General features: G+C 25.1%; 1 protein-coding gene across 1 annotated transcript; it reads left to right on the forward strand.

Annotated features, from left to right (window-relative positions):
* Window positions 1-12,565: 12,565 nt before the first annotated feature.
* LOC145844492 (uncharacterized) lies at window positions 12,566-19,470 on the forward strand. The gene is made up of 5 exons (XM_082951895.1): window positions 12,566-12,681; window positions 13,736-13,850; window positions 16,095-16,272; window positions 18,775-18,878; window positions 19,146-19,470. Exons 1-5 carry the CDS (start codon window positions 12,600-12,602, stop codon window positions 19,204-19,206), a joined length of 540 nt encoding a protein of 179 aa, XP_082808021.1. The 5' UTR covers window positions 12,566-12,599; the 3' UTR covers window positions 19,207-19,470.
* Window positions 19,471-20,966: the final 1,496 nt, after the last annotated feature.

The raw sequence follows: 20,966 nt of genomic DNA on the forward strand, positions 1-20,966 counted from the left end.
TTTCAAAATTTGTTAAACAATCATGAAGTGGAAAAATTGGAATCGTACTTTTATTTAAGTTGTAAAATAAAAAAAACGTTTTGAAAGGTAAAAAACTTTTTTTTAACTAACTTAAAAACCAAAGTATCCATTTATTTAGGAAAGATGGTCTAAAAATAAATAAATAGAAAGCTTACAAACATTGCTAATTACTTAGAATAACTGAAATATTAACACAAAAACTAACTAGAAGAGATGAGTGCTCCTGGGACAATAAAATCCTTTTTGTTTTGCAACTTTGACAGGCACTATCAAATTGAAACATTATTTCGAAATTTTAACTAAATTTTTGTGGTTGGCTTAACTGAAATCAGCGCTTTAAGTGATATGAACTACTATTAATTCAAAAAGGTTTTAAAATAGATTAAATTGAACTAGAACAAATAAATTTTGTGAAAAAACATTTGTGGTCAAAATGATTTTAAAAGTGAAAATAATTGACAACTTTTTAGGGATTAAAAAAAAATAATCTTTTCTGTTTCACTGTTTACTTACAGGTTAATTTATTTAAACTTAGTTAATTGATTTTAATAAATTTTTACATATAATTTTTCTTTAATATATATATTTCTTTAACTTAAATTTTTCTGATAATGCCAATTTTATTAGAAAACATCAACTCTTCATATTTATGTTTATTTTACGTTGTAAAATCATTACAATTTTAATAATATTTTTAGAATTATAAAGAAATTTAGCCCATGGGCTGGCAAATGGCTATTGAACATTTTAGTAACTTTAAATTTAAACCCAGAGATTTAGTTAGTTATTTATAGCTAGGCTTCCTTTTTTTAAATTGGCTTTGATTCTATTCTGCTTGAAGTTTAATAAAAGTTTTGTAAGCTTAAATGTAGCAAATTTTTACTTTTTTGAAATAGAAAATAAGTTCAAAAAACCTCAAATTTATGTCAAAATTAAGGCCAACAGCAACTACTAAAAATTACTTTAGAAGCTTTTATATGAAAATTTTTTTTTAGACTTTTTGTTTTCTTCGGTTTAGTGTTAAAAATGCCCGAATTCTTTGAAAATTTGAAAAAAAAGGTATATTTTCTCATTAGAAAATTGATACTCTTTTGAAAATTTCATTAATGTATTTATGGTAATAAACTACAAAGTATTTCTAAAAGAGAATATTTTGACTGCTTGGTGCTGAAATATCTTCATTTTTTTTATGTTTTAGCATATATGATAAGAATTCTATATACAATTTTACAAAATAAAACAATCAATAGGAAATTAACTAATTTTAGGTTTATACAAGCAACATCCTGATGCCTATTTGCACTTTTTCTTTTTAAATATCAAATAAAAAAATTAAATTAAAAATTTTAAGTTTTTAAATAACTTATTGTATTTACCAATACCATTTCAACAAAGTTTAAGAAAAATGCTAAAAAAGTTTCTCTAAATTAGTCTTACAGAAACTTTTCTCTAACATTGTGCAAGAAAATTTTGTCAAAACTATGAAGAATTTGGAGTAGTTTTCAAACTGTATAGGCAAAAACTAGTTGGATTTAAACTTACATAATTTCTTAAATACTTAGAGCAGAAAAACAACAAAACTAATTTAAAACAAAGAAATCAAACTTTGTTAAACTATGTTTAACTCTTTGTACAATTTATTTTCAGCGAGATTATTTTATTATACTTAATGGACGACTGTGTTCAGGTAAAGTTTATACAAAATGATAATATTTTAGAAAACAAGCATGCTTAATTAGGCCCATTTATAAAAAAATTAATGAATTAACCTGTTACTGAAGTTTTAATCATGAATATCTATAAAAACTACATGCAAATAGAGCAGTATGAAAATTAACTTAGTTATCTTTAAAACCAAGAAGTGCTTACAAATTTTAATAAAAGTATCAAAGGCATGGGGGGGTTTAACACTTTTTTCACATTTTGATCTTATTTTATTGAGTTTTTAAGCTACAAGATGGTTTTTACTGATTATAATAATAAAAAACAATTTTTGAGATATATCAGGTCAAAGTGGGAGGCAACAATAGGTTCCTTTTGGAAGGGGCAAACTAAAACAGCAAAAAAAGACTACTTCACTAAAAATCTATATTCTCTTACGTTTTTTGAGATAAATACCTCAAACTTTCAGGATATGTTGTCTAAAGTACTTTAAAACTTTGTCAGAAAGAATGTTTTTAAAATTAAAAAAATAAAATTATAAAAAACAAACAGTTTTTTTTTTGTTTTTTTGTCACAAATTATTTACTTTTATTTGTTTAAATTCTCTTCCAACACAATTTTTTTTAAATTGCAAGGAGCATATTCTGAAAGTTTGTGGCATTTATCTCGAAAAACGTAGAAGAAGATAGATTTTTAGTGAAGTAGTCTTTTTTTGCTGTTTTAGTTTGCCTCTCCCCAAAGGAACCTATTGTTGTCGTCCAATTTGACCTGCTATATCTCAAAAAGTAATTTGATTTTTTTTTAATTTGTAAAAAGCAACTTGTAGCTTACTTAAAATTCAATATTATAATACTAAATTGTAAAAATGGTGATCTACATCCCTATGCCCTTAACATGTTTTTAATTGTTATTCAAACTTTTTGGTAGGATGATTAGTTAAAAGTAACTTTTTTCAAATGTTGGCTAGTATTAGCATGGTATTTAAGACTTGAGCATTTTGCTTGTAATCTCTTCTTACAATGTCTACATCTTACGTGGTATGAACTAGATACATCAGGCATAATCCAGTCTATTAGTTAAATCATATTCTGTATTTAATAGATAAGTCTTATTTATGTAAAGCAATAATCAACTACTTTACCTTTAAACTCAGGAACAGATTTCCATTTAGAAGTGTATTTTTGTTTATTCTTCCTAGTAGATGCTTCAACTTCGACTGTTATCATTTTTAACCAGCTGTGACAAATAAATGTTTTAGTGCTTTATATTAAATATGCTGTTATAAAGTTAACTATCATAAAATAACAAATAATATTTTCTTAGTATTTTGGATTAAATAAATCTTGGGAATCATAATTGTACATATTTTTTACTAATATTGTTACTTTTTTTAAATTAATCAATTTAAAGTTCTTGAATTAAATGCCTATTTCAATATTTTGTTTTTAATTTCATTTTACTTCCATTTATTTGTTCATTTTTTTTTTCAGATTTGTTAACAACAACTGAGCATCTCCTATATGCAAATAAAGGAGTAAAACATTGTTTTTTTAGTAATAAGGTATTAAAATAAATATTAAACTGTTTTTTTACTTAATACTTAATAAAAATTCATTAGTTAGTTAGATAGATGTTTTTCCTACTTTTTAAACAACTTACAAATGTATACTTTGCTTTTAACTATTCTAACTCTTAAGTTGAAATAATCATAATTTAGCTGAGTTAATAATAATCAGAATTGCCACTCTTTGAGGCAAAATAGTCAGCCTGTGTTACCTGAGACTAATTAGAGTTTATAATGAAATAGAAACAAAACTTTTTTGTTAGTAAATTTTTGAATAAAAATAATACTAATTATGTTTAAATACAAAAAGATACCTAAATAATTACAGAAGAACTTTAAAAATCAATATTTGTAAGAAATAATTAAGGCATAAAAACTAGTATGAGATACTTAAAAATCAACACTAGCATGAGATTTCAAAAAAAGTTCATACTAGCCTAAGAGTGCCACACACAGTATGTATCTGAAACTTTTTTTAACTCGATATATCTTAAAAGTTAATTGAAACTGTTTTTGGTTGTATAAAATATCTTACTATAGACTTTATGGATGATACTATAAAAAAAATAATCTACTGAGGTTAAATTTCTACATTATACAAACAAATTTTAAAACTGAAACATTAATTTTTAGCACAATCATTTTATCTAAAGTCCACCACAAAAATTAATGTACATTTTCATTGACTATTTGAATGCTTTAAAAGACAAAATTTTATTTTTTGCTCATATATTGTAGGATATGGGAAATGTGAGCTGAAAACTTTTTTAATGAAGCAAATCCATCAAGTTTTTTTAATGAATATTTTATTAAAACTGTTCTTAATGATTCCTTTTTGTAACAATTAGATGATTAAGATCAATTATTACCATTTTAATATACTTAACACACAAAACTTATTTTTAAATTTTTTAGGATTGTTTTACATAATACTTTGTTAATTTTTTTTAGTGAATAAAAGACATTGTTTAGATTTTGATTTAAACACAGCTGTTTTTAGAAAAATTTGTACACTTCTAAGCTTAAGCTATAAAATCATAACTTCTAGAATTCTTGAAAAACATGATTTATCAAAACCAAAATTGAAACAAAAATATTTATCAAATAACAGAAGAACTTATTTAAGAAATCAAAGAAGAGCTAAATAGAGTAAATAAAGTGTTAAATATTAAAAAGAAATCATTATATAACTGTTAAGTTCTAAAATAATACGTAAAATGTTTTTTACTAGTCTAAAGCCATTTAGCTAATTCTTGAATAATTAATAAGTATACAGTTAAAATATTTAGTTGTTACAAAAGGAGAGTCTTTAAAGATATTTTTAATAAGGGTTAGCTTATAAAACTTGACTAACTTAATAACACATGTTAACCAACTTTATTATTTTAATGGTTAACACAGTTATGCACATTTGTAGGCTACTTTGTATATGGCTACTATACAAACAGTCCTAGACTTGAAAAATGTGTGGCATAATTAAATTAAATTTTGCAGATAGGATGTTTCAAGAAATCTTATTTACCCATTTCATTAAGACTCAATCTATTGTTTTTTTTTTAGGTAAATAGTGACCAGCAAAAATGTGCAAAAATTAAGTCAAAGAGACATTTCTAAAAATTAAAAAAAAAATTAAACAATATTTTTGTTTTTGAAAAAATGATAAACTTATGTTTGAATAAATAGTAACTTGAAATTTAATCAAGTCATTTAGAAATTCATTATAACATTCAAATATATAAAATATAATACAAAAATTAAACTAAAAAGAAAACTTTTTGATAAAAGTCTTTAAGTATTTTAAGACTTTAGTCACAATTTATTATTTTATTTCTAAGATATTTTAATTTTCTATGGTAGAAAACCATCAGATTTACTTCACCCTCTATTTTGCTTCTTAACATTAAATTGAACACTTTGTAAATTAAAAAAATTGTATTTTCAGTGTAATTAAGGATTTGGCAATGTTTCATAAATAACTTACTAAGCTAATTATTTTACTGAATATATTTCGTCTTATTTTCGTTAAACAATATAAAAAAGTTTAAATAAGTATAAATTAACATTTAAATACATTATTTAATTTTCTACCTGAAAAAATGAAAAATATATATAACTAATTGAAATTTTAAAACATACTAAAAATTGCTTTTTAATACTGATGATTTTTTTTATAAAACTTATGAGCATGAGCATTTTTTAAATATTTCCAAATTTAATTTATTTGAAGAGCAGTGTTCCTTTAGAAACTTTTATAATGTTTTAACTTGTCACATTTTAAATTTATTATTTTAAACCTTACAATACAACTTGTAGTTACAAGCATTGTTACTACAGTTTATAAACTTTGATAAATTATTTTTCAAAATGTTTTTTTTTACAACGGGACTCCCCTTTACTTTTATGTGACGCCCCTTGAGGCCGTTCTGCTATAAAAGTCAAAATTTAGGTTAAAAGAGGTTTATGCTAAGCTAACAGCTATTGTGGAAAATAGCTCATTTTTTAACAAATTTTCCGCGTTTCAGCTACATTTGGCATCTATGAGTACGATACATTAACTACAAACCTATTATAATAAATTATCTATTGCAGTGCTTCTGAACCTTTTTCTAGTGGCGGAATCCTTTTCCAAAGTTCAACTTTTCAGCAGAACCCCTAATTTAAATTTTACGTAAAATATTTATTTAAACAAATGTTCTTTTTAAATTTCGAAAGGCTTCGCGGAACCCCATTTCAGAAGCATTGATCTGTTGTATATACACACATTCACATACTTTATCTTATAATTTTTTATAACAGTATTTATTTTTTACAGAACTTTATTGGAGTGTTTTACTCGCTTAACATACGTTGGTTCAATAAAGAAAGAAAATTGTGATTTTTTTTTATGTAGTTTATAAACTTATCAATAAATTTAATATTTACTTTTATTTTTTATTTTGCTATTTACAATAAACTTATTTATAAACAGGCACAGTGAATACCGCAAAAATAATTATCTCTTTATACTTAGATCTGAAAATAAATATTTACTTAGCTTTATTTATTATTTAACATATGTTTAGAATATGTATGTACATATAATTTATTAAGAAAAGTAGATTTATAAAAAAAAAAGAACATACATTTCATAAAGCTAAATGCTTTAAAATTCAGCTAGTACGGTTTAAAATAAATAGTACTTTGCTAAATAATATTACAAAAGTTATACAAATAAAAAAACAACGAACAGTATGACGTAATTTTTAAATATTGTACAGTATAAATATTCAAAAAAAATTTAATTTGGTATCCGAACAAACAAGTAAAATTCACAAAACTTTAATTAAGTGAATATGACTTTAAAAATTGTTGTATTTTAAGAGGAGCTTTTTCATATGTCGAAAAGACGATATAAATTCACTCCACTTATTTAAGCAACCTTCTATTTCAAGGCATACACAATGGCCGTTGACTCTTTTAAGCAAAGCCTAAAAACAGGGTTATTACCATCTGTTATTGACTGTGCTCTTTTAATCACGTCTAATGTTATTCTAAAATTTGTGTTTAGTTTTTGCATTTACAAATTTATAAAGTATATAATAAGTAAAACTTTATTTAAACGATATTATTAAGTACTAATTTATTTTTGTTACTTAAAAACAACCTAAAAGAATAAATAGAATTAGGTTTTACAATCAATCTTTATAAATTTGAAGTAGTTTAAATTTTTTAATAATAATAAATTTATTGCAAGTTTTAGTTGTTTTAGTTTTATAGTAGTATTTTTAACTCCTAAAGATTGCAAACCATAGATTCACCAAGCAATCAATACTTTCCAGTAAGAAAGAGACACAGTTAACGAGTACGTAATTGTATTTTGATAAACATAATCAAAACAAAACAAAATAAACTATTCAAACACATAGAAAATTGAAATTTTTCAAAATATACGTAACAGTTGTTTTATTTTTTTTTAAATCTTATTTGTAGGAAAGAATTATGGTTTTTATTTTACATTTATTAAAACGTTTTTTTTGGAAATACCTACTTAGTTGTTTTAATAATTATCAATTTGTATTATTTATATCAAAATTTTTTTTTTTGATAATAGAAAAATAATTTGGAAACACTAAATAAATAGCAATTTTTTTTTTAACTTTATTCTGAATCTATATCTTACTGCGACAATATTTGTTTTTTATTTTTTTTGTGACAACAACTTTACTACTCTATATAAAATTGTTTAAAAAAAAAAATTAAGTACTTTATTTTGTAGTACCTACGTCTGTTATTTAAAAAAAAATGTTTAAAAAGCTTTTAGCAATGTTTTACTTTTAAAAGGAAACGAAAACTAAATTTTTCGCTTTGCTATATTCGTTTGACTAAGCAAAAACGCGGGGATTTCCCATATTCTACTGGCAAAATAGCCAGCAACTTTTTCTTGTTTACACGTTCGTTTTCCTTATATGGTGTTGCGGCTGCACTTCCCTGTTCGTTTCAAATGCCGGGTGCAGTGAAGCGTTTCGAAATCACAGAATGAAATATTTTGTGCCATTTGTAGCAGATGGGTGTTGATACTGAGATATTTGTATATTTAGAATGAGTGTGACACACATGGAATCAAGTGAGAAATTGATCTCACAGTGGTTTGCTGAGTTGTATATAAGTTGTGTTGATGAAATAGAAAAATTATAGTGTGGTAATTAGTGTTACTGGTTGAGTTAGTTGATATTATATTTTTAATTAATTGACATAATGGTTATAAATTTATAGTTGAAAATAAAAGTAATTCTTTTTTAATCTAATCTAACAAGTTTCAGTCTAAATAAGTTGATACTTTAAACTCAATATGGTTGTGTTATGTTGTTTTTTATCTTGACTTACATTTTTTAAAGATATGTTTGGTAATCTAAGTTTCCATTGAATGAAATTTTGTTTATATCATGACTCATTAATAGGTCAGTGTTTGTGTTTTTAATTAACAATCAAATTTTGTCATGCATGACAACACCCTGTGACTTGTAGCAACAACATTTACTACACCCACTCAATGTTTATTATGATGTAATTTGCTTGTTTGGCACAGTTTTAAAATTGAATAAAAAGTGGGTTTGGTTTCTGTTGATACCAATAATAAACATTGTTTTATTTGTTTATACTCCAATGGTTTTCTCTGTTTTTATATTCTGAAATTCAACTCCAAGCACCAAGATACATGTACTGACAGAAAAATAATTTTCAAATACTTACTTTATTCAAGAAATTGTATTAATTCACAAGTTGAATATTTTGAAACTAGTCGTTGTAATATTACTTTTTAAAGTACATGTAGCTAATGCAAAGTTAAGTTTTGAATAAAATTGTTGTGATCAAATGGTAACATCTGATGAAAGAAAATTTTAATGTTATCAAAGAATTCTTGACACAAAAATTGCAGTAAGTCTTAATTTTATGTTTTGTTGAAAAAATCATTAAACAATTAGTAAAGTTTTTATATTGGTATTTGATTCTTGTTTTAGCCATTTATGGATAGTAGTGTTGAGTCTACATTGTGTTGGTTAACTGAATGCAAAACCTGTTTACTAATTGACTAAACTTGTGTAGAGTTTAGCCTGAGGGTAAATTTTCTGCATCAGCAAGTTTTACTTGTTGTTTTTGGAAGTTGTAATTCCCATGCAACAGTTGAACTTCAATACTTACAAAACAAACATTTTGTTTTTCACAACAGATGTTAATTTCTGCAAGTTGTTGCTTGTTTGTATGTGAAGTTTATTTCTCTTGGATGGTCTTAATAATAATTTAAAACTCTAGTACTTTCTATGTTTTAGTGTGAAATGGTATACTTTGATGATTAATATGTTTATAATATATCATGTTTAATTGTTAAAACTTAAAAGTTTGTAGTTCACCTTAAAGCTCACCAAAGGATGACTTATGTTTTTATTTTTAATTTTCACAAAACTTATAGTTTATAAAATCAAAATCAAGCTGGTTTTTCATTAATCTAGATCTAAGTTAAATTAAAACTTTTCAATTTAAGCTTTTTTTTAATTAAAGTTGTGTTTTAAGTTTCAATTTTTTAAGTTTAAGGTATCTACTTTAATTCCAGGTAATTATTTTTTATACTTGAAATTTTATTGAAAATTATTAAACCCACGTGGTGGTCAGGGTGTGTGGCCTGATGGCTTTGAAAACTCTCTGATTTGAGAATATCAATAATTGAAGTAGTCAATACAAAAGAGTGGCCGTTTGACATGGAATCCTGCAATAACCGATTTTCCACACTATCAGTATACTCAGGATAACTCAAGGACAGTTTAAAATTTATGAAGTTATCAGGGTAACCTGGGCCAAATTGTATTTAAAAAAACTTGGGATAGTTTAATATTCTCATTGATTTTTTTTTTAAACTTGAATAAGATTTAGTTGTTCAAGTGTCAATATTTTGATATTTAAAGCTAATTTTGTTCAAAATTAGATTTTTATTGATTTTGAAAATCTTATGTAAGAATTTTTAATTAATTTAAAGTGTTTCAATGGATTTTACAATACTTGGGTTGAATCAGGACAGTATAGGTCAATAAATATAGTTTTGTTATAATAGAGTGTAAACCAGGGTTTCCCACCCCCTGGGGGCGGTATTAGTAAGTCGGGGGGCAATAACTAGTAATGGGACCAAGGGGGGCAGTTTTAAAATTTTGGGCAGTCATAAATTGAAACTACCACTAGACATCCTTGAGTTGCAGATGAAGAGCAAAAAAATGTCTTAGTTGTTTTTAAATGGTATATTTTTGAGTAGTCTTGTCGGAGGGGGCAATAACCTTTCTAGTTTCTTTAAAGAGGGCCATTTGAAAAAAGTTTGGGAAACACTGTGTAAACCCTAATTAACATCAACTTAAAATTCTTTTTTAAAAAACAAACCTAGAAGTTGGTTAATAAAAAGAACTTTGATAAATTCTTAAAAGTCTTACATTTTGAACATTTTTTCAAAAGTGGTTTTACCAAATTAAAAACAGTTGATACAGTATAATAACTAGCAACTATTATGAAATACTAAGTAATTTATAAAGAATAAATATTTACTTCTTGTTTTATATTCTTAGTACTTATTTTATACGTTTAATTTTTTTTTTCTAAGTTAAAAATGTGGAAATAAAATATATATTTGACTGAAAATTATTTATCTGAAAAACTTTTAGAAAAAGGATCAAGAAGGGTGGCCAAAAAACCTGGAATTTAAAAATTTACGCTAGAATAATGTGGAACTTAAGAAATTTTGAGAAAAGCCTGAAAAAACTAGTATTTTAAACAATTTTTACATCATAAGTAATAAAATTTTGATTTGATACAAAAAATCTATCATATAGATCAGGGGTCGGCAGATCAAAAAGGAACATTTTTTAATGTGCTTTAAAAAACATATTTAAAGACAATTTTTTTGAACAAAAAAAACTTAAGTGATAGAATATCCTTTAAATATAACACTAAAATTTTACTTTTGTGTTTTCAAAAATATTAGTATATTACTCTAGTTGAGTAAAAATTTTTATGTGGCCTGCGGGCCGCAGTTTGCCAACCCCTGATATAGATGAAAAATTTTGTTATCCTCGAAATTTCTCTTTTGTAAAAAACACATTTAAAGTAATTTTATAATATCTTTTTTGTATTCTTTTAATACCTAACATAGTTTTTAATCTCAAACTTTACTACAAATTTTATAGACCAAAAAGCATGTACTTTTGAAAACTTACAAAAATTCAAAAAGTCAAGAAGAAGTTTCTTAAAAACCAATGGTCAATTGAGCACATCAACTTTGATTGCTTATATCTATAAGTTACTTTGAATTTTTCAAACGATTAAAAGTGCCTAATAGCTCAGATAAAACTTTACAAAATAAGACCAAAGTGAACTCCCCCATACCCTTAACTTCGATTTTTTGCTTTTTTGAATACTTCTACATTGTTTGTCAACTAGTTTGCAAACCAGTTTTGTGTTTAAGATTGATAAAAATTAAATTAGTGGTACATTTCCTTATATAAAAATGATAAGATAAAAATTATACAAAATTTCTAATATCATTAAAAGTTAAACATTCTTTTATTGCATTACAACAATAGTATACACAGGAATAGTTTTAAGCTTTTTATCTTATAATGTGCTTAGTTTTATAGAAAGCTAGATTTTAGAATAAATTTAGGCCTAATGTGTAAAGCTCTAGGTTTAAGGATTAGTGAAGTAATCATCAGTTCAACCAACCAAATATAGTAAATGTTTAAAACCTATTATTAAACACTTTTTGTAATGCATGCCCAAAAATAGAATCTTTTATTCATAAAATTAAAATCTATATAAAGGTCGATTGAGAAAGTATGTCTTTATTTATGATATTGTGGATTGAAAGCAAATTTGTTGTATTGATAAGCAGCTAAAAGTAAATAAGGAATTGCCTAAAAACTGTTTTTTTTGTAATTTATTTAACAATATGTTTACTAATTTGTTGTTTTATTCCTTTAAACATTGTTTAACTTTTTATTAACTAATTTGTAAATTTGTTATATAATTTATAACTGTTAATCTAATTTGTATAAATTTGTTTTATACTATATTAATTTGTATATACCAGCTTTGTATTAGCTTTCATTTCTAAAATTATTATTTTGTTAGTTAAGTATTAAAAATTAGCTGGTGTTCATCAAATTATCTTAAATTATCTAATTATTTTAATCCTATTATTTTGTCCTCATCAATAATTATCTTATTACCAAGTGGATTAAACCAAATTATTGCTGAAATAAGTAACAAATTACTTAAAATTAGCAATAAAACAATTTCAAATTTTCCATTTGAACCAATTAAACATTGAAAACGTGTCATCTTTGTAAGATGAGTTATATATATATATAAGTTGGTGAATATTAACATAGTAGTGCTACGTTGTCAGTGAAATGTTAAGACTGTATTGTATTAACTTTTTGATTGAAAATTAAAACAATTTGTATATGCATGCTTAGCAACAGGTCTTAGATTTTGTATTTTTTGCTAGTAAGACAAAGTGGCAACTATTAAAAAGTAAAGTTATATAAGTTTACTTTGTTCAGTATTTATTTCAAAACTAAGATTTATCAAAAGTATTTATTTGAATATTTGTTATGCATAGTTGAAAATAATACCTTAACCTATAAATATTACTTGGATATAAATTAAATATATTTGAAAAAACAAATTTACTAGGTACCTTGCTGAAATAATGACCACCAATACTTGGTATTATAAATAATTAAATGTTGTAATTAACAGTTTATTGCATTTTTATATGATGAAATAAAAACTTTCAGTGTTTCTTTTTAGTAGTAATAACAAACAAACAATCAAAATGGTTTCCTCCGGCATGAAAGTCCCCGCTGAGATCGAAGAGCTCGGAAACGCAGTTCTTGCTGGCAAAAGCTACTCTGCAGGTATAATTGTTTAAAATATATTAAAATTTGTTTAGACAAAAGGTGGCAAACTATGGCCTACAGACCGCATTTTTTTTCAACTGGTCAACTATATTGATATTCTCAAAAAACTAAAATTAAGTTTTAGTGTTATCTTTAAAGAATAATATATCGCCTAGAAATAATTATCTTCAAATATGTTATTTTTAGCACATAAAAAGTGTTTCTTTTTTGACCTGCTTACCCTGGTTTAGACAAAACAGTAGTAGTATTAAAATTTTGAAATATTTTTGTTATTTTTTTTAACCAAAAAAAATCAAATTTTTGAAATATCTTAAAGTTAAGCAAAATGTCAGAGCCACTCTACCAGCAAATATCTACTCAACAAACTGCCAATAAAAATTTATTTATTGGTTCCTTGGTTTTGTGAATATATGCTAATTTAAAGATGGATGTAACCCAATACAGTTTCAAATATTGGGCTTAAGTATAGTTAAATTTGTTCTTTTTTCAGTAACCTGCTTTAAGAATTTTGATAAAACTTAATTATTGCTTTAAATATATTTTTTAACTCATAGTTGAGTTTTTAAGTTTATTAATTAATATTAAAACTAAAACTTTTGTTGTGATTGTATGCAAAAAAAAAGTTTCTATGTTTATAGCTTTTATTTTTACCATGTAAAGAAAATATGACAATGTTCAGTAATAGTAATAATCTACTTATAAAAGTCGGAATAGTAATGTAGTGAAAATTTAAAGTCCTAAACCAATAAAATGACAGTTTAGTGCATAGGACTCAAAATTTTCTTTAAAAGAACCTTCTTTAGAATAAAGTTTTGTCAGTTTTTATACTGTTTAAAATGTAGAAACATTAATATCTGGCAATGCATTTCAACAAGTTTTCAACCATTTTAAAAATAGGAAAAAACAATCAGTCTTGTTCTAAGTAGCAAGCTTGTTTTAAATGGAAGCTTGAAGTGAATTTAATTAATTCTTTATTAAATTGTAACACATATGTGAATGAGTGCATAATTATGTATGTTTTTGTTATTTAATTTTAACAAACTGACAACAGTCTTGATCGATTTGGACCCGAACTCCAACGTTCTCTCAGTGAAGAAAACCATCAGCAAGAAGGCCAAGCATCCGTACAGACAATGTCTCAAACACTTTTCTGATGACAGGGCAACGTTAGTTTGTTACCAATGTAATGTTTAATTTGAAAGTTTTTTTTTGTAACATTACTTATCACAGTACAAAAACATTTTTCCTACCCTTTGCAAGCATTTTTTTCCGGATTTACTAAATCTAAGAAAAATAAGTCATGGCATTGGCTTAAAGTTTGTTTATACATAAATAAAACTCTCAAGCACTAGATTCTAAAGGATTAAAGATTTAATGTTCACTTCCTTGAACGTCTTGCTTATGACAGCGGGTTAAACATGAAATTTATTTTTGCAAGTACTAAGTCATTTTTAATGGTTTAAGAGCAAGATTTCCTATTATTTATTTACAGTTTAATGTGACATATCAATTTAGAAAATTATTAAAACTACTAATTTGTTTTCATTGACTTAATTATACCCAAATTTGCTGCTATTACCATTAACCGAAAAATAATTTTTTAAATTAAAGTAAGATCATTATAAAAAAATTGTGTAAACGTATTCAAGTTCCTTTTTAACAATTGGAATATTTTATGGCCATATTAAGCTATGTGGTGTTGTTTGCTGTTTACATCAGTTAAATATTTACTAAACATGTTTGCTTTTGTTCAGAACACGGGCATGTAAAATGACACTAGCATTGAAAAAATTTAGCATTTATATCATAATTAAGTTTGATTGTTTATACTCGTATAAATACAAGCTCCATATTGTTTAAAATCCTTGGTATTAAAATTTATAGTCTTTTTCCTTGTGTATATTTTTGAAGTTTAAAATTTCAAATTAAATAAAACCTCTTTATTCTAGCTTTTTTTCTGATAAATTATTTATCTGTTTTCTTAACGAATGAAATTTAGCTCAGTTTTTAATATTTTAAAAGTAATGTAAACATCATAAACTTTTCATACATATGTTTCATATAAACATACTTATAAAGAAATCATTTGACATTAAATTTTTTGCTTTAAAAAAAGCTAAAAGCTCTCATTTAAAAGCTGATAATTTTTTATATAATCAACTTAAATACCTTCCTCACAAAAAATTTTTGTTTGTTCACCAACACAATGTTATGTTCAACATTTGAAAATATTTCTAAAATTTCTTAATTTGAGGTTTAAAAAATAAATATGAAAATGAAAAAGTTTATACAACTACCCAATTATAAACTCATAAACAAGCATTTCATCAATTTTATTTTAGTCTTAATAATCTTTATTGAATCTTTTAATAAAAGGGTATGTTATTTTTGATTTTTTTGAGTACAACTTTGGGTACCTCCTATAATGGTTCCAAATTGTGTTTAAAGCTCACAAAAAATTTGGTTGAGTTGTCTCACTCCAAAAGCTAGCCACCAAAGATTTGGGATTGGAGAATTGTTGAAAATTTTTTGGTCAAAATTGATGAGTCAGCAAAATTTTAAATTATTTTTGTATGTTGTTTTTAACTTTTAACACTAAAACTTTTTTTTTTGTTATATTTTTGGTAAGGTGGGTTAGGTATAAGGGCACACATAAAACAAAACTAGGGCATACATTATAATTAAGTTTTCCTCACCATATCAAGTAAACAAAAAAGAAACCCAAATGTTATTTTTGCGTAAAAAAAAAACAATCAATCAGATAATAACATTAACACGGATACACCAGTGTGAACATCAATAATAACAACTTCACAGATAAAACAAACAGACATAATAAAATCTCACTCTTAACACCTTCATAACAAACACACATGGGCTTTCAAGCATATATTTATATGCAATAGTTAAACTAGCCAAATAAACATGCCGTAGTGGACATCAATCTGTTATGATTATTAATTAAAATATTTTAGAATAATTTTTCAATAAATCCATCTTTCAAATTTATTAGTGCACACGTTATAAAATGATATTTAGAAAATTAACTTTAAACTTAAAAAAAATTATTTTTCAAAAATACCAATGTCAAATAAACAAACGGGTACACCATCAAAAATACTGAGACTATTTATCTAACTAATACAACAACAAACTAACACAGATACGTGATCGTGAACATCAACCTCCAACTTAATTAAAAAATAATTTTAATTGTTTTTAATTTAAGTTTAGAAAAACAGCATTTAAATTAAAAAAAAAACTACTTTTTCAAAATATCAAGGGAATATAACCAACAGATACCCTATTAAAAACACTTGGACAAATGTTCCCTATAGCATATATTTATATACTATTAACACAGAAATACTGAGTTTTATCTAACTAAAAAAACAATCAATCTAACACAGATACGCGATCGTGAACATAGACCTGGAGACGGGCGAGGGTCAGAAGCGCAACAAGGTGGTCATGCTCATGTGGGCGCCCGACACCGCCAAGGCCAAGGTGAAGATGACCGCGGCTGCCGGCAGCAGGGCGCTGAGGAGCAAGTTCAGCAAGTGCAACGCTTTCATCGAAATGCAGGCTGTTAGTTTGTTAAATTAATTGAAAATTTATTGATAATTTATCAATATAAATAAAAAATATTAAACTAAGCAGCTTATCCAATTTGATAAAGTTCACTACCCATCAAAAGCTGTTAGTTTGTTGTACAACAATAGTTAGATTATATTTATATTTAAAACTCAGTTATGACTAAATCATTTGTTATTAAAAAATTATTAAACTAAGCAGCTTGTTCAATTTAAAAACATTTACTACCCATCAAAGTATTGTGCCAAGTTTTCTAATTTCTATGCACATTTTGATATACATTGTTAGTTTGTTGTACAACAATTCTTGATTATATTATCAAAAACTCAGTTATGACTGAATCATTTGTTATTAAAAAGTTAAAAACAAAGCAGCTCGAGCAAATTTTTAAACATGGCATCACTGTAAAATGTACATAAGCTTTAGAATTTTATTAAAATTCATTGTACTCCATGTTAGCTTATTCTTTTTGTCAGTTAAAAATGTCATTTCACAATCGGTTTGACACATGTAATATAAATTCTCTTAAATGTGTTTAATTAGTATCATTTTATTCTTTGAACTTGTTAAGCATTTCTTTAAAGTTAACTTCGATTTAATAAACCAGTAGAAATTAAAAAAAAACCTTTTAATGCCAATAAAACCATTAAATTTATTTAAAAATGTTAACTGTTATCAAAATAAGAAGGTTTAAGCATATGTAATATGATATCTGAAAGGAAATCTCAAAATAGGTATTCAAATATTTTCAATCAAAGTTAATGATGCGAAAACTTGACTTTGAAGAATAGTAATACTGAACAATTAAACTTTTTCAATAATGCTTTAGAAACAATAAAAATTTAGGCCCAATTAACATTTTTATTAAGATTTAAAAACAAGCCAGTTTGTTAGAAAACTATTAAGTAGATGAAATAGTAAATATTATTCTTTTATGACTTACAACAAACAAAGTAGTTAAAATGTAAAAACAAAATGCAATAATTGCAGCTAATAAAATGTTATTTTTAACAGCTGTTATTGTTACGTAATAATAAAAAAACAAGTTTGACATTTTATTGACCCTTTTCCTTGAATAGCAAGTAAACTTAGACCAAAGTTAGATATATTACTAAGTTTTCTCTTTATTTAACAATTTGCTTTAAACTTTTAAAATACATTTGAGTAATTGAAATGCATGGAAGTTTTTGTACATATTACATTGTACAAACTTTCGTTGCTTCAAATGTTGAATTAAAAATCTTTAAAGTAGTGTTTTTAATTGTAACACTAAAAATAGATTAGCAGAGTGTTAATTAAAAATAAATTGTTTTCTGTAGTATTTGAACTTTTATACATTTATAATCATGTATATTTATATCCATCCATACTACGCATACCATACAACTATCTTAAAAACCTATTATTTTTTTAGTTTTTTCTTAAAACCTGCTTCTTAAATTGAGTATAGTTTTAAATTTAGCTAGTATATTATTATCCATATCATATATTTAATTTTAAGCAACTAAATTTAAAATACGACATATTTTTAGCTTCAAACTAAAAGATTAATATTGTACATTTAGTTTATATGCTCAATATTGGAGGAAACAGTTCAAGCATATTCAAAAGCATGATAACAAAAAATAAAGAAATCTTTTGTAACGCTTTGAATATTTTTTATAAGAATTTTTGCATATTGCCACTCCTTTGCTTAAGAGATTATAAGATTTATTTGATGTTTCCATTTTAAACAAACATTTTAAGCAGTAGACTTCACAGTTATAACAGACATAAACGACACCAGTTAAGTATCTGATAAAAAAATATTATTTGTTTGAAATTTTTATACAAATTTAGTTAGTTTCAAATTATATCATTTACCAAATAAGGTATGTGGTTCAATTTACTAACCACTTGAATAACTTGGTAGAATTTTGTGAGATATAATCTTTGAAAATGAACACAGACTTTTGTTTGATAAATTTTATCTTTAATAAGAAAACATTTGATAACAATATAAATTACTTACAATTTCTAGACATAATTCATTTTTCAATCTGGATAAGGTTTTTCCAATGTTAGAATTAACAATATCATGTTTTATGACTTCTTAAATATAATGTTAATTCATTCTCCGATTTCAGACATATTTTCTAAGTGCTATTTTGAAAAAGAAATCAAAGTTAAAAAAAGTGTTGTTGCTTAATGTACCATTAGTTGTAAATATCAATAATTTTTTATGTTGCCATTGCTTTCCAAATTTACGTTGCAAATAATCAAAATTTGTTGACATACTTATAATCACAAATGTTATCAGAAATATATTTTAAATATAGAAAGAATAAGACTAGAGTGTAACTTTAGATTTCGAATTTATTGTAACTCATATTTAAAAGCAGAAAGATTCAAACAAGAATAAAACTTGATATTTCTAATACTTTTATTCATACACAATATTTAACAGAAAGAATTAAATAAAAATATAACTTAATATTTTTAATGTTTTTTTAACAGAAAGAATCAAACAAGAACATCAACGATGTGCTTTCAAAAGCGTTGAGGGCAGGCGAGGGGTGTACTTCCATCGAAGGCGTCAAAGTCTGTATGAACGATTGCAGGTACATAAGTTTTTGAAAGTTTTAAATTTTTTTGCTGATTCTGTGTTTACTAAATCAGCAAAATTACTTTTTAGAAAAAAAAAGTATGCTTTATTGTGTGAAGAAAAAGTAAAATTATTGTTTTAATGAAAATATTCGATAGAAAACATACAAATCTCAAACTTAAAATATCGGCCATGAGCATAAATAAAATTCAATATAGTTTAATATATGTTTTTAAAATCTTTTATTTATAATATTTCATTAATCTTTTTTCTCCTCACACAGGGAATACGTGTTCGCCGACGGAGGCAGCCACTCTGACACCGACGATGACGAGGAAGAATAGATCGTGACGTCACAAAAGAGATTTAGTTAATACGTCATCATCTTACATACAACTGCAGTTTCTCCTTACTCATTCGCGAGCTTTTTTTTTTTGATAATTCAATTACTTCTCTGAGCTGAAACTTTTCAGATCTTTTTTATTCCAAATTAATTAAGTTTTTGTCGCTCGTACATCAGATTACTTTTGTAAGAATTAAACAAATTTTCTATTGAGTTTTTTATATTGTATTTGATTGTGAATTGAATAAATTTATTTCTACTGATACACGTTTTGTGGTTTCTTTTGATGTGTAATTAGAAGGATAGTTTCAGATATTCAAAGGAGAAATTCTTTCACATACCAAGGATAAATGTATGTATTATACATACAGTAAGTGTGATAGATTTTCTCATTTGAATACTTGGAATTATTCTTTACGCTTCATTTCGTTCACGTCAGGAATTCGTGCTTAATTGTAGATTTGATGTAAACCGGTTTGTTAAATATGTTAAGCTGGAATTGCAAGTAAAGGTTTTTATTTTTGAGCACGTAATTCATTTCGGTTTAGATACTAAATTTATAAAAAAAGAATAACTATTATCTTTTGATAAAATCAAAAATACTTACAATATATTAATTATATATTTATTTACAAGTAATACACCAACAAAACACAACTTTGTTAGTAGGGATATATTGATACCAAAACATTTGAATCATTAACTTATTACCTGCCCAGTGTATAAAAGTAAGTAGAAATATTTTAAATTTATAGTTATTTCTGTTTGAATTTCAGTTAGTATGGTAACACCTAATCAGGCTAACTTAAGTATTGGATACAATTTTAATTAAGAATAAAAGTCTGAAAGCAACCATTAAGTAGATCAATAATTTATTACTAAGCAATCGTTGAAGTACAGTATTCACATGAAGTTATACTACATATAATTTTAAACAATATTGATAAAATCTCATAATTTGTCAGTACAAAGGTTTTTTATTTAAAAAAGATATCAGTTAAAGTATTAAGATATTTGTATCATATAGATAAATCAGTAATTAACTTTTTCTAAATAGACACTTTTAGTTCAGCCAAAATAAGGATTTCAATTGGTGCATTTAGGGTTTATTTTTTAAGAGGTTGGTATTTTTATTAGTGAGAGAAGAAAAACATTGAGTCAGTGTTTCTGTACTTAATGTTATTCAAAAAAGATTGAGTAAGCTATCAATCTGTAGTTAAGATGTTAAATATTGAAATGTAACAGTTAAATAACAATCAAGTTATTTTTCAGAGGAAATATTTACATATATAATTTGAAATTGAAGAGTAAAATGTCAAAAAACTCTAGTATAAATAAGTCCAACTAGACACTATCTATCAACTCAGTCTAAATCAAGACACTTAAGTCTAAAACTTTGCTTGAAAACTATTCTAAAGGGGAATTTTATAGTCAAATTCAATTATAGAGTCATGAAGAAAAAATTTCTGATGAATACTGTACTCTATTCTTTCTGTGTACAATTTAAAATAAATTCTGTTATACATATCAACACTGTTAATACCTGTTAGTAATTTTAGTTTAGTAAAACAACTACTTACAAGCACTTTTTACAAAAACATTATTACATTTCTTGACAGATAAGGGCTGTCAACAGGTTTTTAATAAGTTCATCAAGTTTTACGCGTTAAGTTTTGTTAGTTTTTTATATGTGAGTTTCAACTTTAAGGAACTTAATTCGTTGTATTTGTTGTTAAACTTAAATTACTTAGTAGATAAAAC

Source organism: Thalia democratica, chromosome 1 (genome assembly GCF_965202585.1).
Source record: "Thalia democratica chromosome 1, ktThaDemo2.hap1.1, whole genome shotgun sequence".
In the NCBI taxonomy this organism is placed as follows: domain Eukaryota; kingdom Metazoa; phylum Chordata; class Thaliacea; order Salpida; family Salpidae; genus Thalia; species Thalia democratica.